The 22069-nt window shown below is 37.9% G+C and overlaps 1 protein-coding gene across 5 annotated transcripts in view; it reads right to left on the bottom strand.

The window, feature by feature from the left end:
- Positions 1–67: 67 nt before the first annotated feature.
- The window catches only part of LOC127620346 (misshapen-like kinase 1), a 66115-nt gene continuing 44113 nt past the window's right edge, over positions 68–22069 (bottom strand). For 3 of the 5 annotated variants that reach the window (XM_052093559.1, XM_052093565.1, XM_052093572.1), the window contains 11 exons: positions 18132–18249; positions 15473–15592; positions 13578–13686; positions 12741–12896; positions 11765–11908; positions 8355–8489; positions 7966–8066; positions 7484–7633; positions 7009–7168; positions 6385–6524; positions 68–5261 (listed from right to left, as the gene is read on the bottom strand). In XM_052093559.1, the coding sequence (XP_051949519.1) occupies positions 5178–5261; positions 6385–6524; positions 7009–7168; positions 7484–7633; positions 7966–8066; positions 8355–8489; positions 11765–11908; positions 12741–12896; positions 13578–13686; positions 15473–15592; positions 18132–18249 (1417 nt within the window). In that variant the 3' untranslated portion in view covers positions 68–5177. The remainder of the gene's footprint in view (positions 5262–6384; positions 6525–7008; positions 7169–7483; positions 7634–7965; positions 8067–8354; positions 8490–11764; positions 11909–12740; positions 12897–13577; positions 13687–15472; positions 15593–18131; positions 18250–22069) is intronic. The other 2 variants (XM_052093580.1, XM_052093588.1) reach the window with 1 other exon arrangement.

Below are 22069 nucleotides of genomic sequence, written 5' to 3'. Positions count from 1 at the left end.
AATGTACTCCATTAAGTTTTCAGTAAGTGCATTTTCATACATAGTTAAAATCGAGCTACAATCTTAATTTCTCTAAGTACACATGACACGATGTGTAATTGCATACTTGGAGGAAGGACATCAGCTAAGGAAGTGTTGCAAAAAATGTTACACGCCACATCTGTCTATTGGAGCATATTCACAATGCAGGTTGAGGCCAAATGTAGTCTGATTAACATGTATACAGTACATGCTAGAACTAGCCAAGCTTAAATCTCATTATCTAGGTCTTTTAGTCCAACTTCTCAAATTAAACTGGTATAATTTCCAGGCATTTACACATTTGAAAGATTGTTTTGGTCTGACTGAAATGGAACTTTAAAGTGCATGTAAACATACTGAAAGTGTGGATAGAAAACTATTTTATTGACTATTCTTTAACGGACCATAAAAACACAGTGCATGTACAACAAAGTTAAAAACATGTTTCAAACAAATTAAATGTATTGTTTTTAAAAATAAAATTAATAAATTGGGGTGAAAGGGGAAAAAAGGAGTAACAATCTTAACAGAGATCAAGTAATTTTTATTCTCAAATAATGCTTTAAGACATTACAGACTTGTGAATGCATTCAATCTTTAAGACTTTAAAATCATTTGAAACATTCATTCTCCTAAACGTAAACTAAAATATGGCTGAAACATCAACTTTTTTCTGAAACAAAGACTTGGGGGGGAAGAAATGAAAAGAATGATAATCAACCCATCACAGAGGATCAACTTTATTAAGACCTCCAAAACAACCATTAACCTCTCCTGGCTACTGCTATAAGATGAACCCAAAAGAACAAAACAAAGTCCCCCCCCCCCCTCCCCCTCTTTGGAGTAGTAAATATTTTACAAAATCAGCTAAGGGATTAATTCGTATTACTAGAGAACAACAAGAGAAATGCCATTTGTTAGCGTAGTGCTAATGGCATGTAAACTAGATATATACCTCAAACACCGCAGTAAAGGCCTTAAACCAGATAGCTCCAGACCTTTCTGCGACTGCTAAACACAACCTGGTCTAGCATTTGAAAGACTGGCTATTGTTGAATATTTACCGGTAAGTGAATGAGCAAGAGGATTTAACAATAATGTCAGAGGAGCATTTGTTCAAATTTGTTTTATCTTGTGGACTGTGCAGGAGGGAACTTGTGGATGAAGTGTCAAATCTCATCTTTACATATTTCAAATGAAGCATGTGCACCTGAGCCAGAATGAAGACAACTGCAGTTATAGACATCTGACCCAGCTGTGTGATAAGTATTTAATCCAACAGAGCTCAAACTAGGCATCAGTTCTTCCACCATTCATTAAAGAGCACTCACATTTGAGAATTTCAAAAGTTGGCAACATTTTATCCCAGTCTGGATTTGGGTGATTGAACAGACCAGGATAAAACAAACTGAATACATTCATTATGCCTGGAAAGTTGCCAAATAAGCCAATGACGTGTACCTGTAGATACAGGTACACGTCACCTGTAACCTCACACAAGAGAAAACATCCATATTAATCAGCCATTCGAGCTTGTAGCTTTAAATCTGAAGTCAGTCTTATACTGTGAGATCAAGAGTGTGGTCCATTGCTATAGAATGGACTAAAATTTTAAATTTGGTTACTGGTGGCTTTTACAAATATGATGCAAGTCATATTGTGGCTTGAGTCCAGTGGTGATGATTTGAGTGTATGTTTGACCATACTGGTCCTCAATAGCTTTTGACTGGTCTTCTTTTCTCCCCCTACTCTCTTTCCACTAAGGGAATAATGAACAGCACACACTCAGATCAAAAATAGCTCTCCTATTCACACATGCACATTCGCACACCCACACTCTCTTTTATAACACTTGCTGGGAAACAGAGGGGAGAGAGAGGAGTCTAACTGAATGTTACAGCCTTAGGTACAGCTTTGACTGCGACACAGAAAGAAGCATTGGTCTCATATTGTTATCCAGCCAGCAAAATGTTACATGTACAAATGCATTCCTTTGTTTTATTGATTTCTATGGTTGTTCATTAAATTCTTTTTAGATACATTTCCATATATTTTAGGTATAAAAGAAAAATTATATAACAATTTCCTTTGTTTTTCCAAACAGACAGGCCATTATAATCCTAATATAAATTCTTCCATTTACCTTAGTGTCAAAGCATGTTTCCTCTCTATAATAATTTCTTTATTACATCAAAAATCTGATATAAAAACATAAATTATGTCATCCAGTAGTGTGAAAAATGTGTTGTACGCATTCACTAGTAAGCATCAAGTCAAAATCTCACCAAATTTCAAGAGCTCTCCGGAATGCTGGGAACCGTTCCATCACAATGCATGAATCGAGCTCCTCACCATGACAACCCAAACCCTTTTTAATGTTTGTGCATGATACCCAGAGGCTTCCCCTTTTTGGCAAAATTATAAAGCCAATGATATTCAAGCTAATAATCGTCCACTCCGGAATAAAGTGCTCGGTCTTGTCATCTAAGTAGTTTTTCACCTAATTGAATGGCGTTTAAACAAGCTTATTATAAATACTGTGGAGGAATACACTGCGCTAAAACTGCAGCAATGAACTCTATATGGCATGGCTTTTGTGCTCAAAAAAAAAGATTGAGAGAGGAGCCTGTCTTGGTGCTCTGGTTTTTGTCCGTTTAAGTGCACTTTGTTGGCACAAGACCCCTAACTGAACAACGAAATGGATTTAGTTTTATTTATATATTTTTTTATCTCGATCACTAACTTTTCTCTTCCCTGAAGGTCAATTACTTGCTCATTCATCGCTCACCCATACACACAATCAAGCAAATACACCCAACCCCAATCCAAGGCACTGTTGTTTCAGTAAACATGGCAGTTTGATTTACGAAGCACGAAATTGCTTCAAATTCTATAGTAAGAGATTGAAAGAGTTACAGATAATAAGGGAGGTGGACAAAAGGTTTGAAATGTTTGAAAAAGAGAATGTCACAATGGCACAGTAGTGTCCAGTTCAGATAAACATATTTAAGTTTGGTTTGTTTTTCTCCAAAATGCAATTTTAACAATGTATAATTATTTGTACTTGTCTGAAGTGTTCCACTCAACATTGCTTTATTTTAATGATGACTGATTGAATGTGTCATCACAGTTGAGTGCTTGTCTAGACAAGTGTCACTGTGTGACAGCAGCCAATATGTCCAGCTTGGGGAGGGGAGGGGCTATTAGGTAACTGATGATGATGATGATGATTGTACTGCCACAAGCTACTGTACAAATCAGTGCTTAAAAATAATTTACGGTTATTAACTAGAAATAATGTTTAGGAAGGACCAAAGTGCATCAATATGTTCAAATAGAATTAGCTCATCATACACAAGACGTTTTTTAAAGGCAGCATTTTTAAGTATGTAACATACCATCGTGTATTTAACAAACTGTCTTTGATAAATAGGGATAGAAGACTAGATTCTGAACAGGTGTTCTAAAATGTTTTAGACCAGTAAGCAGGTAAATACTTTGAATATGTTCACTATGCTGTAGATGTAGATGAGTGAATAGCTAGAAAATAATCTCTGGTTTAGTATTGCAAAGCTGGAGACATTAATACCAGGTACAAACCAATCACTAATCATTATACAGTACTATTGCTTTATACTGATCCTACTGTATGTTACGGAGTAATATTTCCCACTGATACATACACAATCACACACACACATCTTTCTTTTGCACACCATCAGATACACAAGAATATTTTTGCTCAGATCCATGCCCAAGTCTTTGTCTAAATCATGACATTTTTGTTGCTAAAAATGGTGGGGTCCAAACATGAAGAAAAAAAAACTACATTTTCAAGAACATCAAGCAATTTTGACAGCATAAACACATGACTCAGTTATGAAATAACTATCAGAGGTGAGAAAAATGCTAATTTTGTATTATGCAGTAGTGGTGTTTTAACTAAAAAATACTCATGTGCCTTGTGCATACAAACAACACTTTTATCTAAATGCGTTCATGGCTTCTATGTACAATTTACACAGTGGTAACTGAACTATGCATTTATGCTGCCAAAAAAAGCACTTCATCATAACTTCCTGCCTCTAGAATTAGAATAACCAAAGAGAAACTCCCGCATAATACTTCATACAAGAACAAGCACACAGCACGTATTGCAATAGAACAGCTATTGAACAGCAGATAATAAAAGGAGTAATACAGATTACGTTTACGTACAGAGAATATCAAACTGTAGTAGATGATGATAGTTCCCACATAGAAATAAAAAGTGCTTTGAAAAGCAAAATAAAAAGACCATTGTGGGTGACTCGGTCTCACCAGCTGACAAGTGGAAATGCAAAATGCTGCATTCTGCTCTGTTAGTGGCCACCAAAGGCGTTTCCCTCGAACAAACGGTTCGGCGAAACAGGCGTCGGATTATTGTTTATTTATCAAGAAAGCAAAACCTGTATTCTTCCCTCCCTCAGAAGGGTAACATGTCAGAATATGTTAAAACCGATAGTTTGATTTCTGAAATCATTGTCTTAACTTCTACTTCTTGAAAAGAAAACATTATATCACTTGTATTCGAAACTTTGAATGCAACCACTTACAAACGACTACACTATACAGTGGAAATGGAAAATTACAGATGTTGAAGTACCTCTACCACCGCAGAGTTTCAAGTTGTTTCTGCTGCTCTTAGTAGCTTATAAAGTCTCAACCACACATACACACAGCTGCTGTGTCAGAAGACATGCAGAAATGTTGTCATTCTCTTAGCTTGCATACATTTCTAGAAAGAAAGTACAGTAAGCCATTTTGTCTGGTCTTACAAATGTCAGAAATGATCAGAGAGGAATGTTACAGGGCTAAGTGAGCTGAAAGTGAAACGTTTGGAATTAGTTGTACACAACATTGCTCTGTCAGAGGTCAGCAGTGCTCACAGTACATACACACACTCCTTGTACAGTTGGCTCAGAGAACAAAGATGGTGAAGGAGTGTTTTCAGGAAGTATATATCTAAGTAAGTGTATGCGTGTTACGTCTGTAGGCTTGTTCAAGATTATGGGTTTGTATTTACAGTGTGTGTATGTGAGAAACTGTATTGTGTGAGGACTCTTCAGTGTTTGTATGTGTGCACACAGCAGACTCTTGTTTATGTGGCAGCTCTTTCACCAGTTCATGATGCAGTTTCTATTGAGGGTCATGAAGTAGACCTGACTACTGCCACCAGAACGCACTGATGCAAAAAACACCTGAAAAAAATGGAGCAAGACAGAGATGAGGAAATAATACAGTAGTGGGTGAGTTTTAAAAGGTTATTTTTAGTAATCAATTTTCAGTAGTCAAGTAAAGGTGTATCACCGAAAGTGACAAAACCTCCCTTAAGGCCCCGCTATACTTCCAATTAAGTTTTTCTTCATTCTTCGTTCAGGGGTAAAAAGACGTTCTAAACAGTCGAGCAACAGTATACTGTTTGCATACATTCAGACACCCACCACACAGCTGTGGGTGGCATTTAGAAGTACATTTAAATATGAGGATGCTCAGAAAAACCTTAATAGAAGTAGAATTCACATGGGTTCAGTAAAATAAGTTGTTTTAGCTACTAGATCACGATTTAAATAATATCTATGCAGTAGAAAATGTGTCTTGTTTACATATTGAATTCATGAAGCTAATGCGCTAAAATGCTATACCCGGCCATAATATGAGCTGATTACACTGTTCTTGTAATTTATAATGATACTGATACTGTTGCAAAGGTGATTATAAAATTGTTAATGTGCAGAATAAAGACTAAAGATTGATGATAGGCTTATCTTACTTTGGGCAGATTTGTAAATGGCTTTCATTGCAGATGTTGTACAGATGTAGGTAAAATTGTGCCAGCTGGCTAATAACTCTGATATTGATATTGACTGACTGAACAATGTAAACAGAATGAGCTGTCTGCCTCAAAGTAGGTAGAGCTCTAAGTCACACCTACTGATGACATGGACCAATGGCAGTAAGAATGAGTTTAGCAGTCGGTTATAAGTTTTCCTAAAAGTTTGAACAGGCGTGCTTTTACGAACCACCGAAACGAATGCAAACACTTTTTAGCCAAATTTTGTTCTAAATGATGCCACACCTGTTCGTTCTTGGATTTCGTATTAAGTATTTCTGGGGCTTTAGGGGGCGTCCTCAATTGGAAAACCAATTTATAAATAGAGTAAATTATGTTTTGATGTTCTAAAATGCAATACGTTTTCCTTTAGGGGTTTACAATAGTCTAGTCTAGTAATAACGGTATAATTATTTTTATAAAATAAAAATAGAACACTGTGGTATGTCCCTATTTAGATAAATTCTTAAATGGGTGAGCGTGTGTATCACCTTGTCATTTCTTTCACACAAGAACTTAAGCCTCTGAGCTCTCTTGTGCATGAAGACTCCATCCAGGTGTCCCGTCTCAACAGATCGGATCTCAATGGCTTTCTCTCCCCAGCCCATAATTTGATTAGAGCAGATATGGGCTACACGAAAAACACACCAAAAAGAGAGCCTTATATCAATCACTTGAATAATATTGTCTCCTTAAAATGCATCTACAACAACAAAAAACAAATTGCATTACAATACACAAAAGCTATAAATATTATTACTTTTTACCTAACAGAACATAATCCTCTACTGTCAAATTTATACATTTAATTTTTTTATTAAAATTGACTATTTTACACAATATAACAGTGTTAGCTTAACAACGTGTTACGATCAAACTATTGGGATAAATTTAGCATCTAGTCTCCTGTGTGCTTCCCAAGGCTATTTTTATAAAGCACGGAGTTGCTGCCTATGTAGTGTTTCAAATCAGCCATTTCAGTTAGGATATTGCATCGTATTTAGGCAGTAGACAGAAAGGCAGCTCATGCTTTTCACCAATTTTGCTATTCTGCAGAAAGTATATGCTCCAGATATTGTGTGTGTGTACGATTGTGTACGGTATATGACACCCACCCACAGATGTGGGCATTTCTCCCCACTGCAGCACCACATCTTTAATGATGCGCCCATATGTGTTGACATAAACCCCCTCGTCCTCATAACACAACAGCATCTCCATCCCATCGGAGTTGGGCAGGAATACAATTGCATGAGGAGTCACCTGGGACTGGATCTACAGCAACAGACAGATGTGCAGAGAGCAAGAAAGAAACAGACTGTTATAGAGAACAGAGAATAGAGAACAATAGGTGTAATGTTTAAGATTTTGTTCATTTTTATTAGCCTTTCCAGGCCTATAAACACCATTTAAAATTCACTGATATTTCCAGTTTTCCATGACCTGAAACCCTGTGTATAAGACTTTTACAAATAAGAAAATGTATCTGACTGCAATGGTTTTCAATTTACCCACAATTTACAGATTGCTTCATTATGACCCACTGTATTTTTGAGTGGGGAAAAAAAGTGTATTACATGACCAACTCACATGCACAGGAATGTAGATGTCATAGTTGTTTCCGGAGTCAACATCAATGGCATGGAAGCCAGCGCTTGACCCATAGATGACCTTTAACCTTTGGCCTTCCTCCACTGTGAGGTCAACCAACAGAGGCCTATGAGGCAGGTCACCAAATGACTAGAAAGACACACACACAAATGAGACTCCAATACAGCACATCTCAAAGATTATGTGAACTTAAAAAGAAAATATATTTTTACAACACTTACAGTTGTTAATAAAGTATTGCAACACAAAACAACTCGAAGTGTACCTGAAGCATGATGCTAATAAAACAAAAGATGACTGCTTCTTTGAAAACATAAAAAAAAAACCCCACTCATAACTGTAACAGTTTAGGAAAAATACCAATGGATATTTGATGCGATATAAAAAAAACCCAGAAAACTTCAGTATCTTCATAACAATAAAGCAATTGAAAGCATTTGGATGCAAAACTTTTACTCTACCTTGAAGGCCATGAATTTGTGGTAAGGTTTGGGAGCCCAAGCATAAACCTCCACGGCATTCTTCAGAGCGATAACCAAAAACTTAATCCTTTCATATTTCACTGGGAAAACAAACATAAAAAAAGAACATTGTAAGCAGAGTCAGAGGCCTAAGAGGGAGACAAAAGAAGCTGAAATAAATGTGGCTGATGTCTTCCGAGCTAGTCTACGTTTTATTTTTTGGGGTATGCCCCAGTAGTGCACACTTTTTCCTCTCTCACTTGACTGAGAACACTTACCCACTTTGCAGTGCACATTCACTCTCCATATTTCACATTTTGCTGTGCACAATGTAGCATTTCAAAGTAAATACATTGAAGCACACATGTAGCCAAGTAATATACACTTACCCACTTTGTAGTGGACACAGCCCTCCATTTCCCCTACAGTGGTCCAGCCCTGTTTCTTCTCCACCTCTGGGTCATTATGGAGGATTTTGTTCCTCAGCCAGGCCAGATAATATACACGTACCTTATTTTTCTTTCCTGAGAGATAAGGAATATGAAAATTGCATGTATTTTACCTGATCATGTATTTGTGTGTTAAGAAAGATTGATGAGTAGGCATGTATATGAATGTAACATTTTATAGTGATAAGTACACAGTTATATGAGCAGAACATTTACGTGTAACATGATATACATTAGTGATAAGTTGGTGTGAGTGTGTGTTTGTGTCAAATAAATAAGTTGTGACTATAAGACCTTTTCAAGACCTGAACAAATAAAACGAATACAGTATCCCCATACCAAAACAAACAGACACAATATCAATATAAATCATGTATCACTGACTCTTACTTAAACAGGCAGGGGCACATATTCAACATGGCCTTTACATTGCTTATAAGTAAAACAGGGTAGGAAATATGCAAGTTTATAATACTCATGACATATTTTTCCACATACTGTATATCACACATTAAAATTGGTTTACATACCTTTACATAAATAGATACAAATTAGAGGCTGACCGATATTGGATTGTAACGATTACTCTGCGATTTAATAATGTTGAAAGAAAGCCAGTTAATCTGCCAATAGTATTTTAAAATTGTTAGCCTATAAACAATTTTCTTAGTCTTTTCTTCCTACGATGGGGCGGGCCAGAGAGAGGCTAAAAGAATCCAAAAAAAAAATGTTCCTCCACAATTTGGAATGCCCAATTCCCAATACGCTCAAAGTCCTCGTGGTGGCATAGTGACTTGCCTCAGTCCGAGTGTCAGAGGACAAATCTCAGATGCATCCATGTCTGAGACAGTCAATCCGCGCATCTTATTACGTGGCTTGTTGAGCGCATTATTACGGAGACGTAGAGCGCGTGGAGGCCCACGCTATTCTTTGCGGCACCACGTGTCCCACAGAGAGTGAGAACCACATATTATACTGACCACGTGAAGGTTACCCCAGAGACCTGGCTGGAGTCACTCAGCACACCCCTGGATTCAAACTAGTGACTCTAGGGGTGGTAATCAGCGTCAATACTTGCTGAGCTACCCAGGCCCCACAAATGTCCAAATTGTATTAAATTCCAGATGCACTTTATGGTAAGAGGGGGTAGATTTGATTAACAGCATGGAACTTTTAACTTTAAAGGCACTTTAACTTTGAAATACAACGGGGACTCTTATTTTGAAATATTTCCGCTTCACTGCTTCCAGCTGCTCATTTAAACAAATAAGGGATATAAAATGTGCACTCCTACAATAATCTGAAATGCATTACAATATAAAAAATTAAACATTGTCATATTTCATCATCATCAACAGTTGATCTTTAGTGATAGTTTGTCAAATTTCCGATATGGCTTAATGATTGTGACCTGCTCTGCAACAGCTCAAAACACTCACAAGCCCCCGCGTGCTTGGAGAAAATACAACAGTGGAGTGTTTTCACTTTGAAGGATGCAGCATGTGCATTTATTTAATTAAATTGTATTCTTTTGAAGTTTGATAATCACATTAGGTTATATCAAGATTTTTGTTGAATCATTTAAGTTAAGACTTATGACCTTAAATTTGGGAAAACTGAATTCAGACTTTTTACCCTTGTGCGACCTTCTGGACATTTTTGTCGTTTTCATTTTGTCGTGTTAATGCCAACAACATAAATTTTGCCAAAGGTGTGCATTTTGGGGGGAATTTTTATGTTTCAAATACACTGTGTACACAAAATAGTTACACTCAGGACCTTCAGGACAAAAATTTCCCCATTGAAATGGCAATATTTGATCCCAGTGCCATTAAAGCATAAAATCATGAATTCTATGATAATATGCTTTCATTCTGGAACCCTGGCTTCAAAATTTTTTTTTCCTCATGTTTAGCCTATGGAGCAAATACATGCTTTTCTTGCAAACTGGCATTTAAAGGGAAAAAATCATGAAAATAAATGAATATTTGGTAGTTATGATCAGGACTGATGATGGTTAAAAAAATTCAGTGAAATTGGAAAATAATATCATTATATAATATTATTATGGTAGTTTTTTGACGTGGGCATTTTTGTCCTTGAAGGACCTCCGAGTAACTATTTTTAAATAGACGCACAAGGGTTAAGGATTCGCGGGAACCCTGATAAAGTAATAACCATACATAGTGAGTGAATTTAAATTAGAGCTGTCGAAATTAAAGCGTTAATACATACGATTAATAAAAAAAAGTATTAATGCAGTAACTTTTCTTAAATCACAATTAACGCATTTACAAATTTTCACATTAGATTTGGACAGTTTATTCAGCTCCGTGTCAGTGCTGAACCCTGGATGGAATAAGGCAGAACCTTTACGTTGTGTCTGGGGTCACTACAATGATACACACACCTCAAACCCACACACAATTGCAATTCCGCCTCAATGGTCAAGTGATGGATAAAGGACCACAAATTTTTGGTAAAAAAAACAAACCCAGATGGGACTTGTGATAAGTCACATTCACACAACCCACTGGAATGAAGCATTAGCATGTCCCCGGTGTCGCGTTGCAGACAATTTGGATTAGGTATCATTAGTCTTAAAAAAAAAATAATAATAATAATAATACAAAAAAAATTAAATAATAATAAATTATAATAATTCAAAGTGGCAAAGTATGTAAATAAGGCTTCACGAATGCTGTTGCAAATAGGATAGAACCTATTAATATTGTGGAGGATGAGGGTTAAAGAGATTTAATGCCCATTGCAATGAAAATGCAAACCACCAGGAATTTCAATTAGTTAACCTCTTAGACTTTGTGAAATGTTTAATGTTACTTGAATTGGTGCCATTTCTTTATTTATACTATGGAAAGATTTGTTTGGAAAATGTTAATAAAACATTATTGTTGCATGTTGTTTTCTTTTCTAAGAAGGAACTAAATGCATTTTGACAGCAAAGTATACATAGAGACACTTTTAAAATCTGCGATAAATCACGATTAACTATAAAAAATCATGCAATTAATCGCAATAACATTTTAAATTTGATTGATGGCACTTATGTAAATACAATATTACTACGTTTATGGACACCTTGAATTTTTTTCTTTTATCTAGAAAAATATAAATGTTTCAGCAAAAACACAAAAATGTTGCACATTACCCAGATTTCGCTCTGCATGTAAACACCTTTACCAGTGTTCTATGGGCTCATATGATGTGTGCATGTGTTGGTTTATGTTTTGATGTTAAAACCAGAAACAAAATAATGTGTTGTTGGCTTTTTAGAATGAGCTGATTTTTATAGGGTATTGTGCATGCTGTGATGAATAGTGTGTGTTAACCTGATATTGTAATGAGTAGATTGAGACCCTCCAGAACATCCATCTGCTGAAACCTGCGTGAGTTGATCAGTGGATAAACTTTTCCCTGTCCACTGCGATCCAGCAGCTTCAGACCATTCTCTGTTCCTACCAGCAGATTCACACCTGACAGAACACATTACACACACATATTTACTATTTAGATAACTAAATGAGTTATGTAAATATATAAATGAGAACATACTGTAGACATGTATTGTTTTAATACAAAGCCATTTATAATGACTACAGACTATTTTACTATTCAAATAAGGATGTCCCCAAAGGAAGGTTTTTATATTTAGCTAAATTCTGGGGACACATTTCTTCCAAAATGATAGCTAATCACACACACACACACACACACACACACACACACACACACACACACATGTTGTGTTTCCATGTTTTATGGGGACTTTCCATAGACATAATGGTTTTTATACTGTACAAACTTTATATTCTATCCCCTAAACCTAACCCTACCCCTAAACCTAACCCTCACAGAAAACATTCTGCGTTTTTACATTTTCAAAAAACATAATTTAGTATGATTTATAAGCTGTTTTCCTCATGGGGACCGACAAAATGTCCCCACAAGGTCAAAAATTTCGGGTTTTACTATCCTTATGGGGACATTTGGTCCCCACAAAGTGATAAATACACGCTCACACACACACACACACACACACACACACACACACACACACACACACACACAGTTTGAGAAGCTACTGTACCAAGCTGCAGGCTACAAACAATTTAAAATGGTTTAGCTACAAGTTTTGTTATGCTGCACCACTAATTGTTGGGAAAAAATAGCTTGAACTGGAAATGCATAGGAATAGCTGAGCTAATGAAATGCAAAATGTAGTTAAGTTAGTAGCACTGTTGCTCAAGTAAACTACACTAGCAACCACAAACCTATGTAGACAAACTGTTGTCATTGTGCTCTTACCCCAGAGAGCAGCACACAGGATCTCAGCGTTAAATCTCTTCTTGTACTTGCGGATTTCAGGAGTGTCACTGACTGGACGAGTGTTGGTGGGATTGACATTGACCATCGAGCCCTTCCTCACCTCCAGCTTCAGCTGCTCAAAACGAGAGCCCAAACCTACAACACACAAACAACACCAACACCACCACCAGAGAAGTACAGAGTCATAGAGAGAACAAAAATCAAACAAATTATTCATAATCAAACAAAAAACTTCAGTATCTTCAATCAAGAAATGGCTGAATATCTATTACTGTATATCTGTGCAGTTATACTACCAGTCAAACATTTTAACATGATTGATAAATTCTTTATTATTTCTATTTTTTCTTCAAATTTTATTAGTTAAGTCATAACAACTGTGAAACAGTGCAAATGGAAGTATGGAAATTAAGTAGTAACCAAAAATGCTAAATGAAAAATGTATCTATATTATATATTTGCCAAGATAACATCTTTGCACACTCTGGGCATTTTCTCTTAACCAACTCTGGGAGGTATCCACCTGGGATACTTTTTAAACAGTATTGAAGGAGTCTCCATGTATACCAGGCAGTAGTTGGAAGCTTCACCTTTAATAACGGTCCCAAAAATGTACATTTTGTAAAGAAATTCATACATTAGGCACAATTTAGATTTGTCTACAAAACTAATTTCAAGCATTCAAACATAAGCCTTCTGATCAAAAGGTTTTTTTATTAAAACAAATTAAGTTAAACGTGTCCAACATTTTGACTGGTAGTGTATCTATCTTAAACAAATAACAACAAGTAGTTATCAAATAGTTCTGTTCTATACCCCCAACAGGCATGTTATCTGTGTCTCCTGATGGTTGGTACATTCCAAGGTCCACAAAAGTAGTAAATGAGGATTTTCCAGAGGCCTTCACCAATCCCCTGGACTGATACTGCAATTGATTGCATAATCTGTATTAGCTGATCAACTACACAGATGTTGTACAATATACAGTGGGTACGGAAAGTATTCAGACCCCCTTAAATTTTTCACTCTTTGTTATATTGCAGCCATTTGCTAAAATCATTTAAGTTCATTTTTTTTCCTCATTATTATACATACAGCACCCCATATTGACAGAAAAACACAGAATTGTTGACATTTTTGCACATTTATTAAAAAAAGAAAAACTGAAATATCACATGGTCCTAAGTATTCAGACCCTTTGTTCAGTATTTAGTAGAAGCACACTTTTGATCTAATACAGCCATGAGTCCTTTTGGGAAAGATGCAACAAGTTTTTCACATCTGAATTTGGGTATCCTCTGCCATTCCTCCTTGCAGATCCTCTCCAGTTCTGTCAGGTTGGATGGTAAACGTTGGTGGACAGCCATTTTCAGGTCTCTCCAGAGATGCTCAATTGGGTTTAAGTCAGGGCTCTGGCTGGGCCATTCAAGAACAGTCACGGAGTTGTTGTGAAGCCACTCCTTCGTTATTTTAGCGGTGTGCTTAGGGTCATTGTCTTGTTGGAAGGTGAACCTTCGGCCCAGTCTGAGGTCCAGAGCACTCTGGAGAAGGTTTTCGTACAGGATATCCCTGTACTTGGCCGCATTCATCTTTCCCTCGATTGCAACCAGTCGTCCTGTCCCTGCAGCTGAAAAACACCCCCACAGCATGATGCTGCTGCCACCACCATGCTTCACTGCTGAGACTGTAATGGACAGGTGATGAGCAGTGCCTGGTTTTCTCCACACATACCGCTTAGAATTAAGGCCAAAAAGTTCTATCTTGGACTCATCAGACCAGAGAATCTTATTTATCACCATCTTGGAGTCCTTCAGGTGTTTTTTAGCCAACTCCATGCAGGCTTTCATGTGTCTTGCACTGAGGAGAGGCTTCCGTTGGGCCACTCTGCCATAAAGCCCCGACTGGTGGATGGCTGCAGTGATGGTTGACTTACTACAACTTTCTCCCATCTCCCGACTGCATCTCTGGAGCTCAGCCACAGTGATCTTTGGGTTCTTCTTTACCTCTCTCACCAAGGCTCTTCTCCCCCGATAGCTCAGTTTGGCCGGACGGCCAGCTCTAGGAAGGGTTCTGGTCGTCCCAAACGTCTTCCATTTAAGGATTATGGAGGCCACTGTGCTCTTATGAAGCTTAAGGGCAGCAGACATTTTTTTGTAACCTTGGCCAGATCTGTGCCTTGCCACAATTCTGTCTCTGAGCTCTTCAGGCAGTTCCTTTGACCTCATGATTCTCATTTGCTCTGACATGCACTGTGAGCTGTAAGGTCTTATATAGACAGGTGTGTGGCTTTCCTAATCAAATCCAATCAGTATAATCAAACACAGCTGGACTCAATTGAAGGTGTAGAACCATCTCAAGGATGATCAGAAGAAATGGACAGCACCTGAGTTAAATATATGAGTGTCACAGCAAAGGGTCTGAATACTTAGGACCATGTGATTTTTCAGTTTTTCTTTTTTAATAAATGTGCAAAAATGTCAACAATTCTGTGTTTTTCTGTCAATATGGGGTGCTGTGTGTACAATAATGAGGGAAAAAAAATGAACTTAAATGATTTTAGCAAATGGCTGCAATATAACAGAGTGAAAAATATAAGGGGGTCTGAATACTTTCCGTACCCACTGTATCTATTCATGACTCGAATAAATAATACATAAAGTAAAAAAAAAAAAGAAATGAGACATTAGAAGTTGGGTGGGCAGAGAGCTCACGTCATATGTAGAGTCTTTCCCAGGAGAAGAGTGGGAGGCCGATTCTGTGGGAGAGTGGGAGGGCTGAACCACATCAGGCAGGTTGGTGTATCCATTATGACTACGCTTCTCTGGGGTCTGCTAAAACAAACACATCATTTGTATTGGGGGTGTGTGGGGGGCTAGGCATAAATTATTAAGTTTGTAATTAAGAAATAGAAAGTATAGATAGGAAATGTATATATCTTAAACTGTACTATTTTGCATTATAAATCATTAGTTTAGCAACATGGTAAAATCAGAATTTTACATTTATCATGAACTGTGCGCCTCACAACATGTCCTAATTAGGCGCAAAATAATAAAATTCCAGTAATTTGTCTGCAGTAACTGAACTCAAAACTGCTGCACGACATGGCACAATCAAGAGAGATTTCACCAATCAAGAAATTTGTTATGCAAGGCATAATTTACAGTCAGCTGGTAATCGCAAAATAAGCGATAAAATAAAATGTTTTTTGTTTCAAAACAATAAATAACATTCAATAACGCCTTCCAAATGCTCAGAAATCTAAGAGTAACCACTGATAAACAACTCAATTTCACAGTCCACATCTCAAAGACAGCACAATCATGTAGATTTACACTCTAAAATATCAGGAAACTAAGACCCTTCCTCTCTGATCATGCCACACAACTTCTTGTTCAGCCACTTGTCATAACTAGACTGGATTACTGTACCGCTCTCATTGCAGGCCTCCCTGCATGTGCAAGGAGACCCCTGCAAATGATCCAGACTGCAGCAGCAAGTTTGGTCTTCAACAAACCAAAGAGAGCACACGTTATACTACTCCATGTCCATCTTCACTGGCTGCCAGTTGATGCACTTCATTCCAGGCTCTTATGTTGGCATACAGAACAGACACTGGGTATGCTCCAGAGTTCCTAAAATAATTTCTGCAGAGCTACATTCCCACCAGAAGCCTGCGGTCGGCTAATGAGTGGCGCATTGATGTACCAGCACAAGGAGGCACCAAAATACTTTCCCGAACATTTAGTTTCACTGTACCAACCTCGTTTGTGGAATGACTTCCCAACTCAATCCGTGAAGTAGACTTACTCTCTTGTCTCAAAAAACAGCTAAAAACACATATTTTCCATGAGAACTTAACCGTGCACTAAAAAAAGAAATTAGAATAAAAAAAATATTCTTGTTGCACTCTAATGTGTCTTGGATACTATTGTTCTGATGCTAGTGAAACTTTGTAATGCAGCACTTTTCATACTGCTGTCTTCTGACGAATCGCTTACGATGTATTATTATTCCTCATTTGTAAGTCGCTTTGGATAAAAGTGTCAGTGAAAATGACACTTTAAACATTTAAACCCTGACAGGGTTATTAGTATCCGGATGCGCGAAGCGGGGGCTGAACAGCTGATTTGCACCTCCAGTTTGCTTCAAAGATGTAGTGGTGTTTATTCTGCAAAAATGTCTGACTGCTCATTATCCTACTTAATACAGGACTTCCTACTTGCCAAATAAATTAATGGACATGAAACATTGATATAAATTTAAATAATTTTATTAGTTTACTTGTAGAGATCGCAGAGTGATTCGAGTAGTAGGAAAGATGACCCGCAATGCCCTGATAACCGGTCTGATAATACTTAATTCCCGGAGGTGCAGATGTTACTCAGACATATCAGACCGCCAGATGATGCCATTGACCAAACAGAATAGAGTATTCCAGAAAGCAGTGTAATAACTTGTTACATATGTAATATAAAATGTTATATTATGCCACTTTATTAGGTAAACATGTACATCTATACATTCATGCGATTATCTAATCATTCAATCGTGTGGCAGGAGCATCAGTTAATTTTAACATCAACCATCAGAATGGGGAAAATTTTTCATCTTAGTGATTTTGATCGTTGCATGATTGTTGGTGCCAGACAGGCAGGTTTGAGTTTTCTGTAACTGCTGATCTCCTGGGATTTTCACACACACGTGTGTAAAGAAAATGATGCAACAATCAATCACAAGAATAATTAGATGTACAGGTGTTCCTAATAAAGTGGCCGGAGAGTGTGGATAGATTTCACAGTGGCCAGAACAACACAATGCAACAGAAATATAAATCAAGCAACTGAAAAAAAAAGAAGAAAAAAAAGTGTCTCATGGCTGGTTAGGACAAAGAAAAAAGATATAGCTTTTATCACTTGGTGCTTTATTTTGTCATCTGGTTTGCACACTACATTAGACAAGTCTATTGTGCAGTAAACATGAGAGGTGCTGTTTGTGTGGCAAATGTAAGTGGCTGTTATCGAAGCTGCTCATGATGAAGAGCATCTCGGATCAGTTACCCAGTTGTTTGTATTATATATTTTTTTTTATGCATTTTTGGCAGACGCTTTTATCCAAAGCATCATCTTACAGTGCACTTCATTACAGGGACAATCCCCCCGGAGCAACCTGGAGTTAAGTGACTTGCTCAAGGACACAATGGTGGTGGCTGTGGGGATCGAACCAGTGACATTCTGATTACCAGATTACCAGTTATGTGCTTTAGACCACTACAACACCACCACTCCGGTGAATTACAGCAGCCCAAATAAGAGTTTGACAGCAGTCATTCACTAGGTTTTGAGACAGCAAGTTACACAAATATCCTACCCTCTGTACAAGCATGGTTTGGTCCCCATATCCTCCAGCACGTTCTTCCTCTCCTCCACCTTCCTCCTCCTCATGGACCACCATAGTGTTCACAGAGTCAGAATCTGCATCACGTGTGCTAAAAAAAACACATTCCAAAATGGTGAAATTATCCAAGCATTAGTGTCCATAATAAGATTTATATTAATAATCTAAAATAGTCCATATTTAGTCCATATTAGATATTTAGATTTTATTTACATAGCTAAAGACCCCATGAAACCACTTAACGTGTTTTCTATTGAAACAGAAGTTTGAAAGTCTGAAGGGCTTGTATTTTTATTTAAATAGTCAAAAAGCTTTAGCTACTAGGGATGTGCCAAGGTGGTCGACAAAACAGTTCTTAGACGACTAGTAAATTACTAACATTAATATTTTTAGTGGTGGTGGTTATAATGGGAGATGCAATTCTCAAATTAATTGAGAAAACGTTGTTGCATAATGATTGAACAGTCAGCAGCACGGTTTTGTCTCTTTAATGCTTTAGGTTTAGTCTTTATGCACTGTTGTTTTTATGCATCAACAATACATTTCAAGATGATCACTGTCAAACATGAAATCCTCTACTTTGATTAATATTACTGTATTTATGAGGTGCTGTGAAGAGATTAAAATCTTTTGCTGATTTTGTCTGTCACTGCTTAAATAAATAGCAGCAGTAAAAAAGGTTTAAACTGCTTGATGTTGTGAACTGACATGTAGCCACAATATTATCTGGCAGTTCTGCACTTTTGAATGCGTAGCGAGGATCACCCTGAACTACTCCGGCTACATTGAAGTGCATCAATCGGTGTTCAGGAAGCGTTTTCCTACCGCTCTGTATTGGAGCATTTCTATTTTCATACTTTTCTTACTTTGATGGTTTTGTGCAATAAGATTGTATAGTTATTTAGCCTATTTATCTGTTGCATAACCATTAGTCACCAAGTTGAAATGCTGCACTCAGTAAGGATGCACTGATCCGATACCTGGATCGGTATCGGCTCCGATACTGAAGCTTTTAGACAGATCGGATATCAGTCCGACGAGTCCGATCCAAATCTGATACTGTGTGTTAGTCAAAATAATGTAAAGTAAAAATGACATAAAAGAACCATAAAAACACAATTAAAGTAGTTAATATGACTTGTTCATTTTATTCAAAGCCACTTGAGGATGTGCAATAGCTCTGTGAATCACAAAAGGCTTTGTTTAATAAGTAAATATATAGTATGCACAGCGCGTTAGTGAATGGTTCTGCTCTGTTGAAACAAACTCACGCACAGGCTGGTGATGCACTCGCGGCTATTATTAGCCTTCACAGCTGTGCGCAATATTTGAGTGCTACTCACGAACGGCATCTCAGATGAAGATGCTCAATATTTCGGTTCACCGGAGGTGCATTTTTACCAGAATTTGAATAAGAAGCGAATTAAACTACTGTGAACTTGCCTACAAACCAGTGGGGATTTCTTTAAGACTGCAAGGGAAGCTCAGCTTCCCCTATAATGTCAAAAAAATAATGGTCAAATATGTACTATTGTGTAAACAATTGACTAAAAATGCGTTAGAACACGTTCATCTCGAAGACGAGTTCGTTTAGAATCAGCTACATTACATATAGCAGGTCGGCTGACTCGATTTACTTCTCATACAGTCCCGTAGCGTCAGTGCATTTCCCTGTTGAAGCCGAGCGTCCATTGACTTCAATGGGGCTGCTCTGAACAGTTTTTTTCAGTGCTCCGAAAATAGACGGTCATTGGATAAATGCTGCGATTATGTCCCGCCCACGGACGCTCAGCGTCTCTGGGGGTGAATGAGGAGTGGGCTGGCCCGGACTCCGGGCTTCCGCGTGATGATTGGAGGATCTGTCGAAAGACTGCATCTCCTTTTGATTGACAGCGAATCTGTACTATAAGAAGTCACTGAAGCTATTTCGCGCTCAGTCCCATCGCGGATTTCTCAAGTGTAGTCGAAAGACAAACTGCTGCAACCTATTTCTTTATATCTGGCTGGCGAAATTGCTAGTCAATTTGCATAATACATTTCACACAATTATACACCACATTCCTTGTTTCAGTTTTACCAAGTTTAATATATTTTGTTTTAGAGCTGCTTCGTTCGTTCGTTCGTTCATTCATTCATTCATTCATACAGTAGGCTAGGCTAGCGTCGTACGGGTGAAACTGCGCACGATGGCAGACGGTGCTAATATTGTCGACCTGATTTTGGCGAAGCCATTTGAAAGTCTTCCTTACGAGGAAAAAATTAGAATTAAACAGCAGGGCAGATCAACACCTAAGATTGATTTAGTGCAAAAAATAGGGAAAAATAACAGGTCTTTTCAGCTCTCCTGGTATGACAAAGTTAGCTGGCTGACTGGAAGTGCTGTGACAAATAAAATGTACTGCTGGCCATGCCTCTTGATGAAACCATCTCACGGATGTGTTGTTTGGTCAAAAGTGGGGTTTGGAGATCTGTCTAACTTTGACAGGGCATATAAAAGACTTGAAAAGAGCAATGAACATGTGAGTGCATGTGCAAGATTAAGTTGCATGGGCAGGATCAGGGTTGAGCATGCAATCAATGAAGGTGCTCGCATTCAAGTGACTAAACATAATGAAACAGTCAAACAAAACAGGGCCTTCCTAAACCGCCTTATTGATGTAACATCCTTGCTTGGCCGACAGGAGCTGTCATTTAGGGGACATGATGAGAGTAGTGAATCATCCAACAAGGGAAATTACAGGGAGTTCACAGAAACATTATCTAAATATGACTCTGTACTGTCCACACAATTAGAGTCCTCAACTGTGTTTTCTGGTATGTCCCATACTATTCAAAATGACTTGATCTCTGCTCTTGCAGCCACCATTTATGATCAGATCAGAGATGAAATTCAGGATGCTCCCTTTTTGGATGGCAGGTGGATGAAACAACTGATAAATCCTGCCGTGCCCAACTCTCTGTCATTGTTCGCTATGTGGATAGTGCAGGTAAAATTCAGGAGCGCTTTATTGGATTTTTGATGTTTCTGGAGGGCTGAGATGCTCAGTCCGTTTTTGATGTTTCAAATGAGAACATGCAGGCCTACAATTTTAAGGATAAGCTTGTGGCACAGACCTATGATGGGGCTGCTGTCATGGCTTCAGCACTCAATGGTCTGCAGGCCAAAGTGAAAGCAATAGCCCCAAGTGCAATGTTTGTGCATTGCTATGCACACAGACTGAATCTGGTGCTGTCACAGGGGGCTAAATGCTTGCCTGAGTGCAGAATTTTTTTGCATCACTCTCTGGGTTTGGCACATTTTTTTCAAAATCCACAAAGAGGACGTCTTTTCTGGAGTCTGCAGGCTGTTCAAGGTTGCCCAGAAACGCTCCTACTCGATGGAATTTCACATCACGGATAGTGAGCACTGTGGCAAACAATTATGATGGCCTCCTGCAGACATTTGAAAACATCATTGCAGACACGACAATTGATGATGATACACTGGATTGTGCCAAAGGCTTTCTGAGGAAACTGGAGGATTTTGAGTTTGTGTTCATGTTGTACACATATGAACAAATCTTCACTGAGACTGATGTGGTCTTTGATGTTGTCCAGCAGAGGGCGATGGATGTTTTTTACTGCAAGAAAAGAATTGAATCATTTGTCAAAGAGAAAAGGTCAGAGGGGGCTTTCCAAGCTGTTTATGCCAAAACAGCAGATCTCACATCAGACCCACGAGATGAGCCCATGAGAAAGCGCCGTCTGACCCAATTGCAGGATCCCCAAGAGCACTACAGAAATCTCTACATGGCCATCCTTGATAACATCTTGGAGCAGATTCCTCAACGTTTTTCAAATTTGGAAAGTATGCTCTTCTTAGAATTAGTCAATCCAGGGAAATTTGATGACATGAGGCAAGAATTTCCAGA

Source organism: Xyrauchen texanus, chromosome 3 (assembly GCF_025860055.1).
Source record: "Xyrauchen texanus isolate HMW12.3.18 chromosome 3, RBS_HiC_50CHRs, whole genome shotgun sequence".
Taxonomy (NCBI): Eukaryota; Metazoa; Chordata; class Actinopteri; order Cypriniformes; family Catostomidae; genus Xyrauchen; species Xyrauchen texanus.
The sequence above is the reverse complement of the archived record's forward strand: the minus strand, read 5'-3'. Positions and strand labels throughout refer to the sequence as shown.